Below are 22685 nucleotides of genomic sequence, written 5' to 3'. Positions count from 1 at the left end.
ATGAGCGCAACCCATCAGAGGAGGGTACATAAGTTGGTGGAGGAGTGTGGCCTCCCATGCTGCCACACCTTCTCCGTAGGGCACCAACCTGGGAACAGTTGCCCAGGCACTAGAATATGTGTGCCCGTGTATTGGGAGCCCTGTAGGAGCTACCGTAAGTGCTTGCTTTGACAATAAAGTAATAATTATCTGTTGTATGCATTCTTTGGCTGGAAGCATGCAGGACATCCCAACAGGGTGGAGCCTGATGATGCTGACCTATCATGTCTGACACTGCTGACCTCAACACCAGCCCTGATCACATCTCTGTCTAGAGGGGATGGAATTAGATTGTTCTGAGAGCTCTCCAAAGGTAAATGGAATTGCTGAGCTAGAGATTGGCAACTATTGCATAGGCCTTAGCAAGTGCCAGGGCAGGCACAGGCAAACTCAGCCATCCAGATGTTTGAGACTACAATTCCCATCATCCCTGACCACTGGTCCTGTTAGCTAGGGATGATGGGGGTTGTAGTCCCAAAACATATGGAGGGCCTATACCTGTGCCAGAGGGTGGTGACTCCTGACACCAGTCCTTATTACATGTCTTTTTTGAACTCCAATGCGGGAAATGAATTGTTTTTCCTTCTTCTAATAGCTCTCCAAAAGTGAATGTAGCTCTTGAGCCATTTCCAAATTCAGCTAAGGAGCGTTTGCACATCACCAGTCTCAGCAGGGAGCTAATTTGGACTCCACTCCACACAGCACATGTTCCACAAACATACAACAGCAGTCACACATGGAGGTAGCTAGACAGACATTGGCCATATTGATTCCAACCACATAGCATGTCCCCAGTATCCTAAACCAGGCCTTTGGCTGATTAACATCCAATACCCTTTTAAATGAGTTTGTGGGAGGGGAGGGGAGATTATTGGTTTGTTTTTGTTATGCGTTTTGTGCTATTTATCTTGCATTTTTATGTTGTGGACTACCCTGAGATCTGTGGGTGATGGGTGGTATACAAATTTAATAAATAGTAATAGCAGCCAACTTGGTGCCAACCAAACTACAATTCCTATCATCTCAGACCACATGGTTAAACCATGGAACTCACTACAATATGATGCACTGATGGCAACCAACTTGGGTGGCTTTAAAAGAAGACTGGATAAATTCATGGGGGAGAAAGCTATCAATGGTCACTAGCCACAATGCCTCTGTAGTGGTGGCTCCACAGTCAGAGGCAGTGATGCTTCTGATTATCAGCTGCTGGAAATTGCAGGAAGGGAGTGTGATATTGTGCTTGGGTCCTGCTTGTGGTTTACCACTAGTTGGCCACTGTGAGAACAGGATGCTAGCCTAGATGGGAAACTGCCCTGAACTAGCACAAACTTCTTATGTTCTTATTAACATAGGCCATGCTGGCTAGGGCTCAGAACATTTGAAGGGCACATTATTAACTACCCCAGATGCACACATCCACACACATGCATGCAGCAAGTAACATGCACACACAGCAGCAACACAGAGATAAATATTGTTGGTGGAGAAAAAATACTGTCACATTGTGTTGTAGATGGAAGAAAAAGAGACAGAGAGGAAGTCACCTTAGGTCATGTCAATTACTCCAGCAAACCTTCTTGGATGGCTGTACATACTGTTTACACTGCTTATATTACTCTGAACTTTCTTTCCTATTCACCCCCATGAAGCTCCCAGCTAGATTTGACCTCAAGAAAGTCCTGGCACATGTCTGAGAGCTATTTTCTGCAACTTTTATACGAATGAGAAACAAATACTGTTGCTGATTCACCTCAGAAATCTTCTCTCCCCCTCCATTCTTCCCCCATGCTGCATATCGCTTTATGTGGAACATAGCTGTCAGATCCTATCCCACCCCCTGTGGCAGCTTGATATGGCATAAAACAGTTGGAGAACTCACAGATTCCACCACCCAGGGGCTCCTGAGTGGCTCAGAGCTTCCCACATTACTGCGGTTATGCCTTGGGGGTTATAGCTGAACACAGCTGTGATCCAGAAACCAAAACCTGACCAAGCAAGTTGAATAGCAGGTGAAGAAGAAAGCTCAAGTGTTTATTTGTTTTTTAAGCCCCATCTTCTCAAAGTTCACTGGAAAGAGGGATGGGTTGTTAAACCATTCTGGGAATTGGATTCAGGTCACTGACGTCAGCAGAGACAACCATTCAAATAATAACTGTCTGCTTGCACAGTTCTGCTTTTTATATCCCTCCCCACCTACACCACCATCAGATTAGGAAAGGCAATGGTTGAGAGGGTTCCTCCCATGTTCTACCGCCACACATAAAAAAAGGAGGAAGCTGCCTTAAATTGAGTTGGACCATTGGTCCATCTAGCTCAGCACCACATTAACTGGTAGTGGCTCTCCAGGGTTTCAGATAAGTGCTTTTGCAAACCATACCAGGAGATGTCAGAGGTTGAACCTAAGACCTTCTGCATGCAAACCAGATGCTATACCACTGAGCTACAGGGCTCTTTCCCCAAGGCAGCTAGCAGTTTTGCTTAGTGAACCATCTCACCATCTACCACTGACCTAGACTACAGGTCTTGTGCAGCAATCTTGACCCTGTCATAGCCTGTTTCAGAGTTCAGCCACTTCTATAAATTCTGATTTCATAAAATAAATAGATGATAAACATGATTTTTCCTCTACAGTTCAGTGAATGGACCCAACAATTCTAGAATGTGCTGCCAGCAGAATTTGGCAGAAATTTTGAATGATTTCCCACATTTCCACCACCTCCATAGTTGCTTAGTTTATTTTTGGCTGCTATTTTGTTAATGTTGTTAATATTGTTTTATAGCTTATAAATGCTGTATTGATTTGTTAACCATATAACATGACATTTGCTTTTAATTGTGATGTTTAGCTTATTTTTAGTTCCTGCTTTGTCAACTGTTTTATAGATTGTAATTGCTTCACTGATGATTTGTTAATTATTCTATATGATATGTGATATAGTTTTGATGTTCTGTGATGCTCTATCATGCTATTCTTATTTATTGTTTGTAAGCCACTTTGGAATTCATTTGAATGAAAAGCAGCATAGAAATATAATCAAATATTTTCTCCTACTAAACATTATGGTTCATTCTTAATAAGCCTTGGATTCTGTGCTTGCAGTTGCTGAAGAAAATAACTTGGCAAAAATTAATTTTCTCTCTCTCAAAAATAAATTCACAGATTTTGTCTGTTGTGTATTTTGCCTTCTTTTGGATTCATACCATCAGATCCTAGCATGATACAGTTCTCCAAGGTGCTTAAAAAGGATTGTGTGTTTGCATCACCAATCAAACTGAGCTTGGATGTTTTACTTCAGTGTAGCAGAAGCATTTTAAACAATGGTTGCTAATCACCACGGAGAACAGCTGAATATTTAATAGGGCTTGTCATACAATGCATGACTGATTGGTGCCTAGTTGTGTCATGACCTGAGAATCAAGAGAGTGCTGGGACTCCATTAGTTGCTGTTTTGCAAACGCTGGAACCAAATTATGTAGGTGACCGTCTAAATGGCCAAGTTTGGTTCTCCAATATTTTAAAACTTGGCTGGTCAGAGGTTGTTGTTTTAAATAGGTTTTGAAAAATCTCATATTGGCAGCATTTTTTATTTTGCATCAACTACTGCTGTTTATTCCCCACAAAAATGTTCAAGCCTAGTTTTGAAAGGGAATGGGCACATATTCTGCAGAACAATTTGGATTACAAGTCATTGAAAGCAGGTAAAAAAACAAAATAAAAGGAGGGGTGGATGTGTCATCTTTCTTTCTTTCTTTCTTTCTTTCTTTCTTTCTTTCTTTCACACAGATATACCATGCCAGAGGGACAAAAGTTTCCAGCCTAATAACCTCCCAAGTTTTGTTTCAGTTTTGCATCTAGGAGACTTTTTATGCTGGATTCCCTCCCCCCCCCCCCCCGTAAGATGGGAAGGGAAATCTGTTGCCCGCTATTTAGAAGTTGCTGGACTAAAGCTCCCATCATGCCTGACCATTGGCTGTATTACCCATACCCGAGAGGAGCTGGCTGACAACATCTGGAGTGAGGGCCACAGATTCCCTATCCCTGATGCAAGCTTCCACCAGCAGTGTAATCTACCAGAATCTATAATTAACCAAAAATGGACAGCGTAATTCCACCCACATGTGTCTTGATCATACTTATTAAAGATGATAAAAGGTTCTCCTGGGTGTGTGGCTCTTTTGAAAGCATGTGCACAAACATGCACACACATCTACAGGCACCAAAATCACCCCACATAAAGAAAGCTAAGGCATTTGGAAGAGATTTTCCTCTTGTGTTTTCCCTGTTGGCCTTTCAGCAGTTCCCAATGACTCCTGCTTATAGGTATCAAAGGATGACAAAACTGTTTGTTAGAACAGCTCTCTCAGCCAGGTGTCGTCCAGATGTGATCCCATGAAATGATCCTATGGTGTGATTCTATGCTGCATAACTTGAATTCTCATCAACCTGTCATCATGACCCATGGTCGGGGGTGATGGGAATTGGTGTCAAATTACCTTGGGAGGGTGCCAGGTTGGGATTGGTGTGCTAGAGTGTTGCTAATTTGAAGCACAAAGCTGCCTTAGAAAGCAGAGGTGCTAGTTGAAATGGAGTGGGGGGGCACATCAAAAGTCAACGGTGGTGGCCGGTGCCCACTGGGACAGGTAGGGCAGAAGCCAGGGAGATCAACAGTAGGTGGAACCAGAGACAATAATAGGCAGAGCCATCCCCTGACTATTTGTAAGTAAAAAGGCATGCATGCTAGCTGGGGGCAGACTGAGGTTGGTGGATCAGTGCTCCATTCACTGTTATTGGCAAGTCTTCACTAAGAATCAAGCTATTCTCATTTCATTGTCCTGCAAAATGCACCAATATATATAGATCTCTCTCATTCAGATATAGATATAGATATAGATATAGATATAGATATAGATATAGATATAGATATAGATATAGATATAGATATAGATTAGATTCTAGCTCGGTTTGTTGTTATCAAGTATTATTCATCACACAGTGTGTTCACTGCATTTGAAGATTGGTTTATTAATTGAAAAACGCATTTCAAGATGATTATGAGTTGGTGTAAGTGTTGCAATTAAGTCTTTTCTCAAAGCACTCAGGATGGAGAAGAAAGGAGCTATTAATCTTGACCCCTTGACAAGGAGCACGTAGAACTGGCAGAAAGCATGTCCATCACCAAAAGATTACAGGAACGTATGAGGGACTAATCAATCAAAAAAACATGTTCCTATAAATACAGCCCTGTTGGGCAAAAGATGCAAATAAGTTGAGCCAAGCTTCCCATAAGTGGTATCATTGTGAATGTGGACATGCAACAGTTATGGGGTTGCCAGGTGCATGCCCAGGGCAAAGTGGCTGCTTTTCATGCAGTCCCCAGCATCTCCAGATTAGGGCTGCAGAGGACTGTAGAGGTGCTGCCAGTCATGGGAATATTAGAAGCTTCTTCCTACTGAATCAGACCATTGGTTCATCTAGCTCAGGCACAGGCAAACTCCGGCCCTCCAGATGTTTGGGACTACAACTCCCATCATCTCTAGATAACAGGACCAGTGGTCATGGATGATGGGAATTGTAGTCCCAAACATCTGGAGGGCTGGAATTAGCCTATGCCTGATCTAGCTCAATGCTGCCCATAATGACTGGCAGCAGCTTTACAGCATATCAAAGAGGGGTATTTTCCATTCCTATCTGAGGATTGAACCAGGGACCTGCTGTATGCAAGACAGATGCTCTATCGGTGAGCCATGGCACAGTTTGTGTCAACAATGCTGCACTGGATGGACCAATCAATGGATTGTCTCAGTATAAAGCAGCTTCCTATGTTCCTAAGGACACTGCGGACTTGTCAATACTGCCACTTGTCCCTTGCCTAGAAAGCATGGCTCTGAGAATTTCCCCCCTTGCCCTTCTCCTTTCTCAGGGAAAACCTGCTCTTTTGTGCTAAATCGGAACAATTGTCAATTCAGAGAAAACCCAAATTTCTGTTTGCTTCAGCTGAGCCCTTAGTACTCCCTTTAGACCCCACCCCTCACCAGCCCCACCTTTCACATTTGCCTGGCTGGAAAATGACTGTGAATTCTGAAAACAACTCTTGCTTACCTAGATGGAGGTCAGAGAGGAGTATTGTGGTATTCAACACTAGTCTTACATTGTTCATTAATGTCAATGATTAATCCCATCCAATGTGTTGCTGCCAGTCTACTGTACACAGGTAAAAAAATATATCTATTGCTCCGTTCACCCCTAGCATGCAGCCGCTGGAAGGCTGTCCAGAAAGAAGTGTGGCCCTCAGGTTGAAAAGAGTTCTGTATCCCTGCTGTATTCTCTCACTGTTCAAAAAACACTAAGCAACGTTGCCCCAATTATATATTGACAGAGGGATACGTTTCAGCTTTCTAGATGCAACTGAGGTAGCTCTCAAGCTGCATAAGCCTAATTGTTGATTAAACATATTTCCCTCCTTGCTTAGAGGTGATGATTTATTCGCCCAAGGTTGTGACTCAGAACAAACTGGAGCTTTCAAAGTGGAGCTCAGTGAGAGCCAAATATGGTAAAGCTATGCTGATGAGAAAAACCCCATGCTAGGGTGCTGTGTCTCCACTGCCCCAATAAATTACAGAGCTCAGCGTTTGGACTGCTTCATAAGGGAAAACATTATACAAAAGCACGAAGGCTAAATGGAATAAAAGCAAATTGTGTGTTGAGGTTTGATTTATTACGAGGTTTGATTATTGCGAAGTTTACATTTGTTGTATGCAGAGTGGAAATCATGAGAGTGTGGTGTATTGGTTAGAAGTTTGCAGTTGTTGTTTGGGCTGTGATTTGTAAGACCTGGATCTGAATTGGTTTCATGTATATATTTAAACAAGATTTGCCCCACTTTTTAACGTAAAAGGCTTCTGGAGCAGCTTGTAAAGATCAACAGTAAAATAGTCCCTGACCTCAGGCTTACAATCTTACAAGACATGGCACACAAGGAAAAAGTGAGGAAGAGGGAAGAAGGATGGGGGGGGGGAGGAAGGTCTGGCACCAGTTCATTAAAGTTACAGTTTAATAAGCAGCTGAGATGGAAACAGTTCAGGTAGCTGGCCTCTAGGAGTCAGTTCAGGAGAGACCAAGGCAGATGGTCACTCAGATGGGACAGCCCTGCTTCCCTTCTCTCCTCTGTTCTGATGGAATGGCAATCCCCTACGAGGGGGGACAAGCCCTGCTTCATTCCTATAGTTAGATCAGTTATGAAGTCTCTCTCTCTCTCTCAAGCATGGTTGCTGTTGGGGTAAAACAGGGATGATACCTACTGGCAGAGAGTTACACAGGGCTGGGCCAGCTACACTAAAGGCTGAGTCCCTAGGAAAGGCCAACCAAATCTTAGGGGTGTGGAAAACCAGCAGAAGTGCTCCATCAGAGGATCTCAGTGATCTAGGTGGAGCATAAGGAACTAGGTGGTCCTTGAGGTTCTTTGGGGCCAGTTATTTAGGGCCTTGAGAATTAACACAAGAACCTACAACCTGGCTGGGCGTTAACTGGCAACCTGTGAACAACTCTCAGCAGAGGGGTAGCTTGATGACAGCCATATACTCCTGTGAGTGGTCTGGCCACTGCACACCACTTTTACAGTCTGCCAAGATGCTCAAGAGTCAAGCATTATATTTACCATGGCAATATAACAGTTCCGGATCCAGATCTGATACAAGACCCACATAAAGCACATTACATCAGTAGTGGCTGATCTGTAGTAGATTCACACACTGCAAATTTAAAGATGGAATTGCACTGCTCATGTGCTTAACTCTGCACCCAATTGTGTCCATGGTTTCCAAATTATCTGCCATGCAAACAATTGTCAGGATCAAGTCCACTTAGCTTCAACCAAAAAAACCTGCATCATGTGCCTCAGGATCATTTGATGTGTTGTTCTCCAGAGCAAAGTTTCCCCCAAATGGCAGCCCACGTATTAAGAGACCGTTGAGCCATCAGTCATTCCCAGATATGTCAGGTTTCCCGCAAATAGGGCAATTTAACAACAGGATTTCACAGGTGTCAGCTACAGCATTCCAAAGAGGAGCAAGAGTCACAGTCAGTGGGGAAAGGTTTTAAAGTGTACTTACGCTCTCGTTAAATGAGATTCCACTGCATCTGCAGATTGAAACGCTAAGCAGCAAAGCAGCATATGCCTATTCTTAACCCTACACAATTTTACTAACAAGCTACGGTTCCAAGCAGAGCTATTCTTAGCCAAGATTCATCTTGCCCACAGATGGAGACGTGGCACTGTTTGCCGGCTGACATGTTCTGGCTACAAAGCATAAATAAAAGCAGCCAAGCTTCTTGTAAAATCACACCGGATTGAAGTTTGAGAGGCTGGGAACAGACCATATCGAGAATGTGTGTCTGGCAAAGCTTTTAGCCTAGATGTACAAGCTAGAGTGCCAGCAAGTGGAGACATCTGTCTTAAAATTAGGGGAATTTTTTCTGTCATGTCCCCCCTGCAAACCAATCTCCATCAGTTAATGAGAAAATGAATTGCATTTGAAAATGATCACATGGGAGATAACATTTGGGTCAAATTCTCATGGGTAGGGTGCAGGATTTCTGCCATATAGTGGTGCCTCGCAAGACGAAATTAATCCGTTCCGCGAGTGTCTTCGTCTTGCGGTTTTTTCGTCTTGCGAAGCATGGCTATTAGCGGCTTAGCGGCTTAGCGGCTATTAGCGGCTTAGCGGCTATTAACGGCTTAGCGGCTTAGCGGCTTTAAGAAAAAGGAAACAAACTCGCAAGAACTCGCAAGACGTTTCGTCTTGCGAAGCAAGCCCATAGGGCTTCGTCTTGCGGAACGACTCAAAAAACGGAAAACTCTTTCGTCTAGCGAGTTTTTCGTCTTGCGAGGCATTCGTCTTGTGGGGCACCACTGTACTTTCCTTAAAAGACCATAGATTGTTTAATCGGTGCAAGGGCCTGGTTATAGAGAAACATTTTTGCCTGATGCCTAGACATCATTTGTCTTCCACTAGAAAACTCAAATCAGTGAATCATAGAAAGCAAAATTAATCATAATGCTTGCAATACAATAAAAGCACCAACAATAGCAATAGTGACAGCATCAGCAATAATAAAAAGAGTAGCAATAAGAAATCAGCAGTTAGAGCAGATAGCAAACTTAGCAGCAAACTCAGTAGCAGCAAAACAAAAACAAACAAACACCCCCAAAAACCCAACTACAAACCCCTACATTGGTTTGGCCTCACTCAAAGGCCCCCTTTTTAAGTCGGGAAATAGCCATAAAGGCCTCTCTGAGGAGAACCTTTGAGTGCATTGGCACCACAACTGAAAAGACCCTGTTCCTTGAGCCCACCCACTATACCTTAATAGATAAGAGGGCCTTAGATGTCAAATGGAGACATACTCTATGCAGATAACTGAAAACAATATTATGGCAATGGTTTTATATGTACTTAAATATGAATCTCCAGATAGACACATAAAACTGGGCCATTAGAGTAAATGGGGTACTGCCTCACCAGCCTCAGTTTCCCTTCAGCCAGCCCCCACCTGCCTGCCATCTTTCTTACATTCATTCCTGGAGGTGGAACTGCCTGTAAGCTTCCTCCTCCTCCTTAGTCTCAGTTTTCAGCAGGGAGGAGGATGAGGACAAAACTATAAATATTTGGCACTGCCTCTCTCATTGGCTGTAGCTTCATCTACTGTTGAGCTCTCTGCTTTCCGTCCCACCAGTCCCAATGGGGATATACCACTGCATATAACATGGCCAGAGGCAGTAGGCTTTTGTATACCAGTTAATAGAAACCGCAGGAGATAAGAGTGTCCTTGGACTCAGGTGTGGCTTGTGGGTTTCCCCACAAGCATCTGTTGGGCCACTGTAAGAACAGGATGCTAGGCTAGATGGGCCATTGGCCTGATCAAACATGGCACTTCTTATTAATGTGGGAAACAGAACATGTGAAACTGCCATGCACTGGAAAGAGTGATCCATTCATTCCAACCCCTGTATAGCCTCAAAGGAGGTTCACACATAACAAAAGAGAAAACACACATCTGCCCACACAATCTGCACGAGACACTCTACAGATCAAAGCTGAGATCAAAACACATTGGGCAGAGAAAATAATTTGAAAAGTTGCCTTAGCCTTCTCTTCCCAGCCAACATTTCTCTTAAACGGAGGCTGGTTTTGAATCCTCAGAAGATGATGACAGTTCCTTCAGGGGATTCCCCGCATCGTCGACAGAGGAGAGAGAGGAGGTTGTACCGGAAAATTGCGCCAGGGGTGGGGTGGGGGTCCTGAGGAGGTGGATGTCAGGGAACTGCCATCAGTGCCGGAGGGAGAGAGCAAAATCCAGAGGGATTCCGGAGAGCGTCCCGGGATTGGGAGAGGCAGCCCATCCTCTGGGGAAGAGAATCAGTGTAGCACCAGTGGAGAAGGGGGGCAGATGGGGGAAGCGGCGAGGCGGTCCCATGACTCCTTGCCAGGGACTAGCGGGGAGAGTAGAGGTCCTCCGCTGCCTACGCCCTCCTTGCGCAGAAGGCTTCCACGCAGAGAGAGTAGGAGGAGACTAGGCGTCAAAGAGCTTCTTTGCTGGAAGAAGTTTAAGAAACGCCCACTGACGGATTCTGCCAGCGATTGAGACAGCCACGGGTGAGTGGCTGTCCGGACAGAAAAGGTTCACTCAGGCAATCCAGCCAGGTGTTTGCACTGGCTTATGCACGAGCAACCCCTAGAACCATTACAGCAATCCGTCAGTCCCTGACGTTGCTTGTGCGCAGCACCGGAGAGGCAGCACGATGAGCCAAACGGGGCCGGCCGGAGAGACAGAGCAAGAAGCCATGGTGCGAGGTCTGGTCGAGAGGAACCGAGACCTGGAGGCGCATGTCGCTACCCTGTCTGCGCGGCTGAAGGAGAGATGGGCTCAGGATGCACAGGTTAGAGCCACCCCGATAGGGAGGAAGGCGCCGGGGCTGGTACACAAGTTTGGTGGAACACCCCAAGACTACAATGCCTTCCGGAAGGAAATTCAGTACGCTTTGGAATTGCAGAAAAAAGACTTTGCGGATGATGGAGAGAGGGTGGCTTACATTATTGGACATCTGCAGGATGGGGCGCGCCAATGGACCAGGCCCTTGATGGCATCGGGGAATGACGCTTTGAAAGATCTTAAGAAATTCTACCTCGCGATGGACGCGATGTTCTCCAGTGAGATTGAGCAAAGCGTGACACGGAGGGAGCTGATGGGGTGCAAGCAGGGGAGCCTGACCTCTGTCAGAGGCCGGGACATTTTGCAAAGTTCTGCCCTCAACGAAAAGCCTGGCAAGGCATGATGGGGGCTGCAGGCCATGACGATAAGGGGGAGGAAGAGCAGGTGCAGGGAAACGACAACGCCTGGCTGCCAACCAGCAGGGGCAGCAGCCAGGCCAGCAACCAATAGAAGTGCCCCAGCCTGACCCCCCCAAAGCAGCTATAGCCATAGAGGTGGTGCTAGAACTCCCAAATGGGCACCCCGTCAAAGTGGAGGGGCTGCTAGATTCTGGCAGCTCATGTAATTTCTTCAGCAGAGACTTCACTCTGGAGCACCAGCTCCACCTGTTGCCACTAGATTTTCCCTTGCAGGTGAACACCATCGATGGCAGGGAACTCCTGGGAGGGGAAGTGACACACCAGACACCGCCAATGCGAATGAGGGTCTCCAGACACACGGAGACCATTGCCTTTCACGTGGCCACGCTGGCAGGACCCCCGATAATACTGGGAATGAGCTGGCTGGCAATACATGACCTGGTGGTGTCATGGCATCAGCGGTTGGTCACCTTTGGGTCAGTTTACTGCTTAGAACACTGTCTGGGAGGGAAAGAACCAAGAAGGACTGTGGCCAGGGTGGCTGGGGTGACCCTGGAGCAAAAGAGGGAGGTGCCAGCACAATATGCGGATTTGAAGGAGGTCTTCAGCGAGAGGGAGGCAGACAGGCTGCCCCCCCACAGGCCATTTGACTGCCAAATCAACCTGCTTCCAGGGGCTCAGTTACCAGTGGGTAAGCTGTATGCCATGTCCGACCGGGAGATGCAGGAGTTGCGGCAGTTTATTGACAAGAACCTGAAGAGGGGTTTCATAAGGGAATCAAAGGCGGTGGGAGGCAGTCCAGTGTTCTTTGTGGACAAAAAAGAGACTAATCAGCCCAGATTAGCCATGGATTACAGGGCCCTAAACCTGGTGTCAGAACCCGTGACTTTCCCAATGCCCAGGATTGACGATATTTTGACACGTGTGAGGCAGGGGAAGATTTTTACCAAGCTGGACCTCAGGGGAGCATACAATCTGATTAGGATAAGGGAGGGGGACGAATGGAAAACGACCATGTTCACCCCCCTGGGGGCTTTTGAGTACTTAGTCATACCATTTGGATTACAATCGGGGTCCGCCTGCTTTCAAGCATTCATGCACCATGTGTTGGGGCCCCTGCTGTACAAGAATTGCGCAGCCTTTCTGGATGATGTCTTAATCTATTCGGACAACGAAAAGCAACACGTCAGAGACGTCAGGGAGGTGCTACAGAGATTGAAGAAGCATCAGTTGTGGGTCAAACTGGAAAAATGCCAATTCCACGCCAGGGAGGTCGAGTTCCTGGGGTACAGGTTGTCAGACAAAGGACTAGCCATGGATCCGGGCAAGGTGAAGGCAGTGCTGGAATTGAAGGCCCCCAAAAACAGAAAGGATGTGCAGAGGTTCCTAGGCTTCAGCAACTTCTACAGGAAGTTCATAAAGAACTTTGCTCACTTGACAGCGCCCATAACGGATTGTCTTAGTAGCAAAAAGCAGTTCGCGTGGACAAAGGATGTGCAGCAATCCTTTGAAAAACTGAAGAAGGCGTTCGCCTCGGAAGAGCAGCTCCTGCACGTGGATCCGGAGAAGCCCATGAGACTGGAGACGGACGCGTCTGACCGTGTGATCGGAGTGGTCCTTTTGCATTCCGGGGCCAAGCAGAACTGGATGCCGTGTGCCTTTTTCTCTAGGAAGCTGAGCAAGTCGGAGCAAAACTACACGGTGTATGACCGAGAACTGCTTGTGATCTATACGGCATTTCGGCAATGGAGACATCTATTGATAGGGGTGCGGCACAAGATCCAGGTCCAAACTGACCACAAGAACTTGGAATATTGGCGGACTACGCGGGTGCTCAACCAGAGGCAGATAAGGTGGTCTCAGGAGTTCGTCAAGTTTTTCTTCGAGATCCGATACGTGCCGGGAGAGGAAAACGTAAGGGCAGATGCTCTCTCTCGGAAACCGGAGTACATGGAAGGAGAGGGGCCACCAGAGACCAGGCACGTGTTCCCCGAGGACCGGTGGGTGGGTGGGGGAGCGTTGGTTGGGAAACGAGAACTGGCAGGGAGCCCCAGAGACGATGAGTTTGCTCAGACAAAAATCAGGGAACTCAGGGACGGGAAGGAAGTCAATGGAGGGTTTGAGGAAAAGGAAGGACTACTGTACTATAAGGGGGCGCTGTATGTACCTGGGGAGACTTTGAGGGGGGAGATACTTAGACAACTCCATGACAACCCAACAGCTGGGCACTTTGGACAGCATAAGACCATGCTACTTGTCACCAGGCAGTTCTGGTGGCCAAAGGTGAGGGAAGACGTAAGAGAATATGTACGAGGGTGCGACTGATGCCAGAGGGCAAAGGGGGAAAGGGCTGCCCCCGCGGGGCTACTGGAACCCTTGCCTACACCGGAAAGGCCCTGGGAGGTGGTGTCCATTGATTTTATGACAGATCTGCCCAAGTCAAGGGGAAAGACAACGGTCATGGTAGTGGTCGATCTACTGACTAAAATGTGCCATTTCGTAGCTTGCTCACATGCAGCAACGGCAGAGGAGACAGCCAGGCTGTTTGTGGATCACATTTTCAGACTGCATGGGGATCCATTGAGGGTAATCTCAGATCGCGGGAAACAATTTACTTCCTGGTTCTGGCGGAGACTCATGAGCTTGCTACAGGTCGAGGTGAGCTTCTCGACAGCGAGGCATCCAGAAACCAACGGACAAGCCGAAAGAGCTAACGGCATACTCCAGCAGTACCTGCGCTGCTATGTCAGCAAGAGGCAGAACGATTGGGTAGAGAAATTAGCTTTGGCTGAATTTGCGTACAATAACGCTGAACACGTGTCCACGGGAATGAGCACTTTCATGGCCAATTACGGGTGTCACCCTAGGGCCTTCCCGGGGTGGGGAGAGGAAGGATGGAGTGTACCTGCGGCTGAGCAATTTGTGGAGGAAATGGAGGCCTTACACCAGCAACTCAGGCTGAACTTGGAGCGGGCCAAGGAAGTCTACAAGAGGCAGGCAGACAGGCACCGTCGGGAGGGGGAGGCCATACGGGTGGGAGACCGGGTGTGGTTGTCATCCCAAGGGTGCAAGAAGTTGCAGCCTAGGTGGCTGGAGCCGTTTGAGGTAATGCAGCAGGTTAACCCCGTGGCATTTAAACTCAAGTTGCCTGACAGCATGAAGATACATCCGGTGTTCCATAGGTCCCTACTTTCACCTTACAGGGAGGGGCGGGAATTCCCGGGACGGGAGGGAGGGGTTACCACCCACCCACGGGTAGAGGAGAGGGAACACTGTAACGAAGCCACAGAAATACTCGATTCAAGGTGGCGAGGTCGCCAGGTAGAGTACTTGGTAGCCTGGGAGGGGGAACCTAGGTCTGAAAACACTTGGATCCCGGCTGAATCAATCACTGACAGGTATCCGGTGGAAGAATTCCACGGTTTGTTCCCGGAGAAACCCAAACCATTAGCTAGATTCTGGGAGGAACAATTTGGACCCACAGATGACAAAGGGTACTTTGTGGGTTTCCCTGCCTCCGAAGAGGAGGGAGGGGAGGTGTCCGAGGGAGAAGGATCAGACTGGGAGGTTCAACCAGCGGGGAGAAGTCCGAGTGGATGGGAGGCTGGTTTTGAATCCTCAGAAGATGATGACAGTTCCTTCAGGGGATTCCCCGCATCGTCGACAGAGGAGAGAGAGGAGGTTGTACCGGAAAATTGCGCCAGGGGTGGGGTGGGGGTCCTGAGGAGGTGGATGTCAGGGAACTGCCATCAGTGCCGGAGGGAGAGAGCAAAATCCAGAGGGATTCCGGAGAGCGTCCCGGGATTGGGAGAGGCAGCCCATCCTCTGGGGAAGAGAATCAGTGTAGCACCAGTGGAGAAGGGGGGCAGATGGGGGAAGCGGCGAGGCGGTCCCATGACTCCTTGCCAGGGACCAGCGGGGAGAGTAGAGGTCCTCCGCTGCCTACGCCCTCCTTGCGCAGAAGGCTTTCGCGCAGAGAGAGTAGGAGGAGACTAGGCATCAAAGAGCTTCTTTGCTGGAAGAAGTTTAAGAAACGCCCACTGACGGATTCTGCCAGCGATTGAGACAGCCACGGGTGAGTGGCTGTCCGGACAGAAAAGGTTCACTCAGGCAATCCAGCCAGGTGTTTGCACTGGCTTACGCACGAGCAACCCCTAGAACCATTACAGTGATGAAACTGCTGCCTGCCTGATGAGCTAAATAGTGGAGAGAGACAATGGATCAGTCATCCTTTATAACCTCCTCATTATGGCTTCTTTGTCATCCTAAATTATAGGTCTGTAAAAAAAGGTAGCTGGCGTAATTGTCTTGTAAGTCATTGTCGTGACTGCCTCTTTGCTAAATGCCATGGTGCAGAAATGAAGGCTATCTCAGATATTCCTTTGTTATGTGGTTGCATGTGCTGTAAACATTTCGATCAGTTTGCAAAAGGACCTCGATTCTCTGCCGCCTCCTTCATTGTATGCCAAGGCTGGATTTAGAGTGAAATTGCAAAATATGAAAGGAGTTGGATATGAAAGGACATAAGAAGAGCCCGGCTGGATCAGACCAAAGGTTGATCTATTCCAGAACCCTGTTTCCTGACATGGGCAACCAGCTGCCTCTGGAAAGAGCAGCAAGACATGATGACAATGACCCTTCCCTACTCTTGTTCCCCAGCAACAAGCAACAAGGCCTCTATAGCCATCATGACTAGTAGCCAGGGATTGTCTATTTCTTTTTTCTTTTTTAAAAGCCATCTAGCTCAATGACTATCACAGCATCTCAAGGAAGCAAATGGCATGGCTTGAGTATATATTTTTCGAAGAAGTAGTTCCTTTTGTCTGTCCTGAAAGGGATCAACTGGAAGCAACACAAGCATGGAATATTCCCAAATGACATACCCGCTGGGGCTATCTCAATGCATTCAGTCAGACCGCTTTGGAGTAGTTAAGTATGGAGTGTGGACCTGGATTGATGCCTTTGACAAGATTCATGACTACGTAGTTCAGAAAAATGCATGTGATCTAGCAATATGAACTATACTGTTTTCCTTTCAAATGTTCTTTCACAATGCAGAGCATAAAATATTATTAATAGTCTTTGGAAAATAACATCAAGCTGAAGTGACTATTCTCTGTTAAAATGGCTAAAGGACATCCCCATTTAACTGCTAGTCCCGAGTAATCTGCCCTAGCGGCAGGAAAACTTTTGATTTACATTTGTTTTAGTCTTACCTTTAAAGAACCTTGTTTCTCTTTTCTGTCGACGAGCAATACTTCTGCTGTATCTTCAGCCTGAGCTGACCGGGCATGAATGAATAAGGCTCTGCCAGTGTCCGATAAATTTCTCAGTGCAACTAAAACCCCATTTGGTTCCACCTTGAAGCCTGGGTTTGAAACTTCAAAGTTCAATTTGTGATTTCCTTGACAATCATCAAATACCACTAGAGAGAGGCAAAAAGGGGGGAAAGAGATAGAAACAAGAGCATAAGTGTCCATTAAATATCTATTATTATTATTATTATTATTATTATTATTATTATTAATCCTTCCACACATATCTCAAGGCTATATACAGAATGTAATAAAACAGCAAAGACACAGTTCAAAACTACACAAAAACTAAAAGCAGATAAATTTAAAACAATAGGAACATAAGGATATAAGGAGATCCTGCTGGATCTGCAAAAGGCTCCTTCAGTCCAACATTCTGTTCTCACAGTGGCCTGTGGGAACTCTCAAGCAGGACCCCTGCAGAATATCACCCTGGCAGAGAACTGTTTGCAGGGAAAGCTTGTTAGAACCAAAATGACTTCATTTGTTTCTGGGAAGCACAGCTATCTCAACAGGACAACTATTCCACAGAAAAGGGGCAGCCACACTTAAAAGCCCTGCTCCAGGTTACTTCGTAGCAGCATTCTTGACGCAGAGGCTTTTTAATGCACTGCAGTGACCTAATGGGTATATCATACTTGGTTGGTTTCTTGTACCTCCTGTCAGTGAACAAAATGGATGACAGGACGACAGGGCTAAATTGACGACAGGACGACAGGGCAAAACAGGATGACAGGGCCAAATTTTGAGGGAACTTTTGGCACTGAAATACAATCTGAATTCACAAAGTTTATGTTTATCTGTCAAAAGGGCTATGACAGTGAGGGCTTAAGTTCTGAGCACCAGGGTAGCTAGGTCTTAACAGCTTCATGATAGTTCATGCAGGATGGCTGTGGGAGTCAAAGTGACTGTGGACTTTTTTCACAATCCAAAGAACTCTTTGAACAAAAGGGTAGAATTTTCTGAAAATCTCAATGTCAAGTTTATCCACACAGATTTCTTCTAATTTCCACCTTGCTCCCTAATTTCAGTGAGAAGCAAGTTCCCCAACAGCACTCGTTTTGCTAAACAATATCAATTCCTGCATTGCTATACATGCCACATTATACACATCATTTGATAAACTTCTATCCTCATGCTCACCACTACCTATAGCCACCTTTATTTTCCTAAATGAAAAAAACAACCCAGATGTCATTCACTTTTCTTTGCAGGATGATTGGTTCTATACCTTTTTTCCAGGACTACAATATCCTTTTGGCAAGATGGGGCAATCTTATATAGGGTGGGTACATTTCAGACTTTACAGAGGACAATTTGCTATCTGAAAAAGTCCTATATTTGAAGGGTGGTCGAGTGCAAGTCCAGTTTAAAGATAAAGGATCCTAAGAATTGAGTATAGGAGCCTTGAAATTACCCATCAACAGTTGGCACCTAAATGGTAGAATGAGTAGGCTCAGTATTTATATTTAAATTATAATTTTTTCTCTCAAGTTGCATCTATTAGCATATGCAAAATGTATGCAAATTTATGCCCTTGTTTGTCTTCTCTTTGAGTGATGCATAGGTGGTCACCCTAATGGTTTACAGGATTCCCAAATGAGCCCTCTTGACACTCTAGGACAAAAATAATAGGTATCTTTCACATAGTGAAGTCCAAAGAAGTGAACTATTTTCTAGTATTTGTCCAGAGTGAAATTTATTCACCAAAATATAATCAGAAGCAGAGTTAAACAAACTTGAAATATAAGCATCTACTTTGGGAGCAGTTACCCCAGGTTTATAATGTGAGAAACAGCAGGCAAGAACAAAATGTTTTCAGTTAATAATGATATAGTAATCATCCCGGGCTTGGCCTGGGCATCTAAAATCCTTAAGGCTAACAACACAGTGCTGGGTAATAATTTTGTTTCATATTAAGAACCAATTCTGTTTGTTTGATGGAAATTACTGTAGGATGATTGGTTTGACTATCAAAGCGCCTCCCTGAATATATGAATTTCCACACTTCAACAGTGCCATAATTGTTATTGTGTAGACCACTGTAATTATGTTCAGCATGGGCTTTTTCTTATGGAAAGCTTTTCATATTTATGGAATTGAGATCCATCTCTAATAGGCTGCTGATCTGTGAAGCTCTCTGTTTCATTAGATGCAAATGCACCATATATATTTTTAATGCAGAAGTTATGAGCTCAGGGCATTTATTGAAATAAAAGAACAAGACCCGCTTCCTGCTAAACCAGCCATTCCTCAACCTGGTGCCCTCTAGATCATGGGAACTCCAACTTCCATCAGCCCCAACAGGAATTGTCAGGGATGATGGGAGATGTGATCTAAAAACTTCTGGAGGGTACCATATTAGCCACTCCTGGCAGAGAGAAAGAGAGACAGAGAGAGTGACAGAGAAAGACCCCTACATGCATTGGTTCTGCGGAGGAATTCAGCTGTCAGTTTGGGGACACCATTCATATGCCCCTTGACAGATTGAAAGATTGGCAGCAGCATAGAAGCTATGTAGCAGTCGTGCAATTGGAGTGTTATGCACAAGTACTTTTCTGGAAGAATAAGAACCAATCTTTTGCTCCCCTTGCTGTTTTTGCCTAGATTGAGAAGGAAGACTTTCCATGAGGCTTTCAAACAGCCATCAACATCCTCTCCCATCAGCGATGGGAGTCTGTATCACCAGCAATCATTTAAATGTCAAAATAGCAACAATACACACATTTAAGTAAGACAATGCAATTAATTCCTTTTTTTGTAATTTGACAAGCCTTAACAATGGCATGCTGGAAATGTAATGCCCGTGAGGGAAATTCGCTATTCAGGGAGATGAGGAGATATTGATTAGATAAAGTGGGACTTGCTATTTCTCCACACCTTGTAATTCAGTGTCTTTTTTTATTGAACTGATATTATTCTGGAAAAAATCAATAATGCAAATAAAAAATATAAATGGACACCCATTATATACATATATATACACACACACACACACACACACACACACACAGTGCAGAGGACCAATTTACCATTCAGGGCGATGCAGAGGTAGCAAAGCACAGCTTCCTGGGAAAAAAATACTTCTCAGTTCTGCCACTAGAGAGAAATAGTTGGCCTCCTGGCCCAATGCTGCGCCAAGATCCTATACTAGTACAGCAGAGGCCCTGGGCACCGTTACATTGGTGTATAGTGAAAATGTCTGTGCACCCTTGACATATCATGCCAGTGAGCTGCTGCTGGCTCCCACGTATCTGAAGCTACTTTGCTTCAGTTAACAACTATACAATTTGTATTATTTCATTGCTGTTACATAAGGAAAATGCATGCCTGAGACCTAGAAACTGTAAGTATAACATTTTAAAATTACATTGCATTAGTTGAAATAGGGGTAAAAGGGGGTCAGCTGCTTCACACAGATGAATGGAATAAATAAGGTTCAATAGCCTATTTATATGCTTCATGAACCTGCCTAATGATGGGACTCAATACTCTACTACTGGGGCTATCTGTGTGCTAACCCTACGTTTTGAATCCAGGCACCTAGCCATTTTCCCTTTGTTGTTAACCCACATACATGGGTCTTTAGAAGATTAAATATAATTAATATATCATCTTACCAATTCCCATCATTATCCCCAATGAAAATACATATTTTTAAAAATCTACCAGTCATATCCAGATGACTCGATCTATCTGTTTAGTTAATTTATATACCATGTCATATTTCAATCAAAACCTCCAAGTGAGATTATAAATCCCAATGGAAAGGAAATAATGTAAGGGCTACAATGCACAGTTCATCTTCAGAACCAATGTTTTTTTTCTCCCTACAATTACTAATCATCATGATAATTCCACATTTTAAGTAATACAGTTCAAGTAATGCAATTAAATAAATGCCTCTAAAACAATGCACTAAGTAAAACAACTATGAACCACAAAAACCACAATCCCAAAAACAAAATCGCTCAACCATTTCAACACCCATCACATCACTCCACCCACTTATTTTTCACTTCCATAAAACACTCTGATGTGTATATATTCAAACTTTTATTTCTGTGCAAAGTTATTTATTTATTGATATCTTCTGTATGGCTCTTCTGATACCCCTAGTCATGCTGCCTCTGCCAAGTGAACATCTTTATTATGTTTAATATGCCGTATGGCTAAGAATAGGCTCCAAAACTCAGCATGAGGAGAACAGAGTCTGTGCCAAGCATCTTCCAATGAAAAACAAGCTATATTTCATTCATCCTGTTGCTCCTTTACCAGTCTGTTGGCATTATGTTCAGCGTCAGGTCCTTCAAGAAACTTTTTATATCTGTATTCTACTGTGTGTGTGTGTGTGTGTGTGTGTGTGTGTGTGGTATGTGTTTTTGTCTGCCAGTTGACATTATGTGTACTACAAATTTAATCACAGCTCTCCCATGGAGCTGAAAAACCTCAGAAGAAAAGGGAATTCTAAGTCTTCCCACGTCTGACCCAAATAATCATCAAAAAACAAAACAAAAGCAGCAACAACATAAAAAAACATGACAAAGGCAGCAACAACATACAGATACATTGAAATAAAATACAGGTCAATTCTCCAGGTCCAGAGAGCTGATACACAAACATTGTACTTTGTTTTCTGATCATTGTTCAGAAATTCATGGAAAGGACTTGAAATATGGGCTACTGTCAGGCATGAGCTAAGGATGTGGTGGTCAGAAACTTTGTCTGACATACTGCAAAGTTTAGGTTTCACCACCCTGAATCTTCTTTAGAGCTTCCAATGAATATTCAAGCAAGCAAGCAAAAATAAAACCTTAGCATTCTCAAAGACTCTATGTCCCTGACAGTTAGAACACTTTAACACTGATTTGTGTTTGTAGCAGTGGATATTTGCCCTTTGATTCAGCTCCCTAAGGATTAAGGCTGTGGTGCACAGCAAACTTGGGGAAGGGGTGTAGCTCAGCAGTAGAAATCATGGTTTGTAGGCAGAAGCACTAGCTTAAACCCCTAGTCTCTCCCCTAAGTGCTGGGAAGGCCTCCTACATCCCATCAATCTCATGGCAGCTGCCAGGCATTGTGAACGATATCGGCCAATATCAGAGGTGCCACCTTCTCTGGAGGAATGAGGGGGCCCATGTGCAACTCTGTGAAATGTCCTGATGTCATGTGGGGAGTCCTCTGAACATTGAGGGGTCCTGGCCCCTTAAAAAAGGGGGTCCTCCACAGTCTCCAAGACCCTAGCAGCCAGCGCCCTTGGCCAGGCCTAGATGGTACAATTCAGTATAAGGCAGCTTCTTCTATTCCAAATTTATGGATATTAATTCCACTTTATTTTGAAAGTCTTACTTGCAATTGTGCTGGATATGCTGCAAAAGCAGAAGCAACTGGTTCATAGCAAACAAACTGGAGCCCATCATCTCATCGGCTTCTTCTTCATTATTTATATATTTTACATCTAACTTCCCTTAAAAAAAAATTAAAACTAGATCAGCAGAAGGAACCAGAACCTCACAGTCTAGCACCTGCAGCCTATCACCAAAATGTAAGGACAGGCATACCTGGACAACACCTGCAAACCACACTGCAGAAAACTATAGCTTTTTGTAGCTTTCAATATGCTTCCCAAGCTTTCTGAGACAAAAATCAACTGGGTTTTGTTTGCCAGATAATTTACACTAGGGCAGGCATTGGGTTTCTTTTTAAATCCTCTCCCATAAACTTTGGTCTGCAGTTTAAGTCACTGTCAAGGTCACTGTATTAGAGATGTGCATCATTCGATTACTCAACCCTTGAGGAATATTTGCACATTACATTCAATGAGTGTGCAATCTGTGTTCACAAATAGTTGAGCCATACACTCATATGGTTATTTACATATAATGTTCAGTGAGTGTCAACTCTGCAGAGTAAAGCAGTTGAAGTAGTCAAGTAGGCAAAGATGGGGTAAGGTGATCTGAGAAGTAAACTGGTCCCAAGCTG

General features: G+C 45.0%; 1 protein-coding gene and 1 long non-coding RNA gene across 3 annotated transcripts in view; one reads left to right on the top strand and one right to left on the bottom strand.

Annotated features, from left to right (window-relative positions):
* CDH13 (cadherin 13) overlaps positions 1-22685 on the bottom strand; it is a 680788-nt gene that overhangs the window by 375102 nt on the left and 283001 nt on the right. For both annotated transcript variants that reach the window (XM_081016580.1, XM_081016581.1), the window contains exon 3: positions 16608-16816. In XM_081016580.1, the coding sequence (XP_080872706.1) occupies positions 16608-16816 (209 nt within the window). The remainder of the gene's footprint in view (positions 1-16607; positions 16817-22685) is intronic.
* LOC308483060 overlaps positions 1-22685 on the top strand; it is a 41468-nt gene that overhangs the window by 8785 nt on the left and 9998 nt on the right. The window lies entirely within an intron of this gene.

This window comes from Podarcis pityusensis (genome assembly GCF_964106645.2).
Source record: "Podarcis pityusensis genome assembly, chromosome: 8".
NCBI lineage: Eukaryota > Metazoa > Chordata > Lepidosauria > Squamata > Lacertidae > Podarcis > Podarcis pityusensis.
The sequence above is the reverse complement of the archived record's forward strand: the minus strand, read 5'-3'. Positions and strand labels throughout refer to the sequence as shown.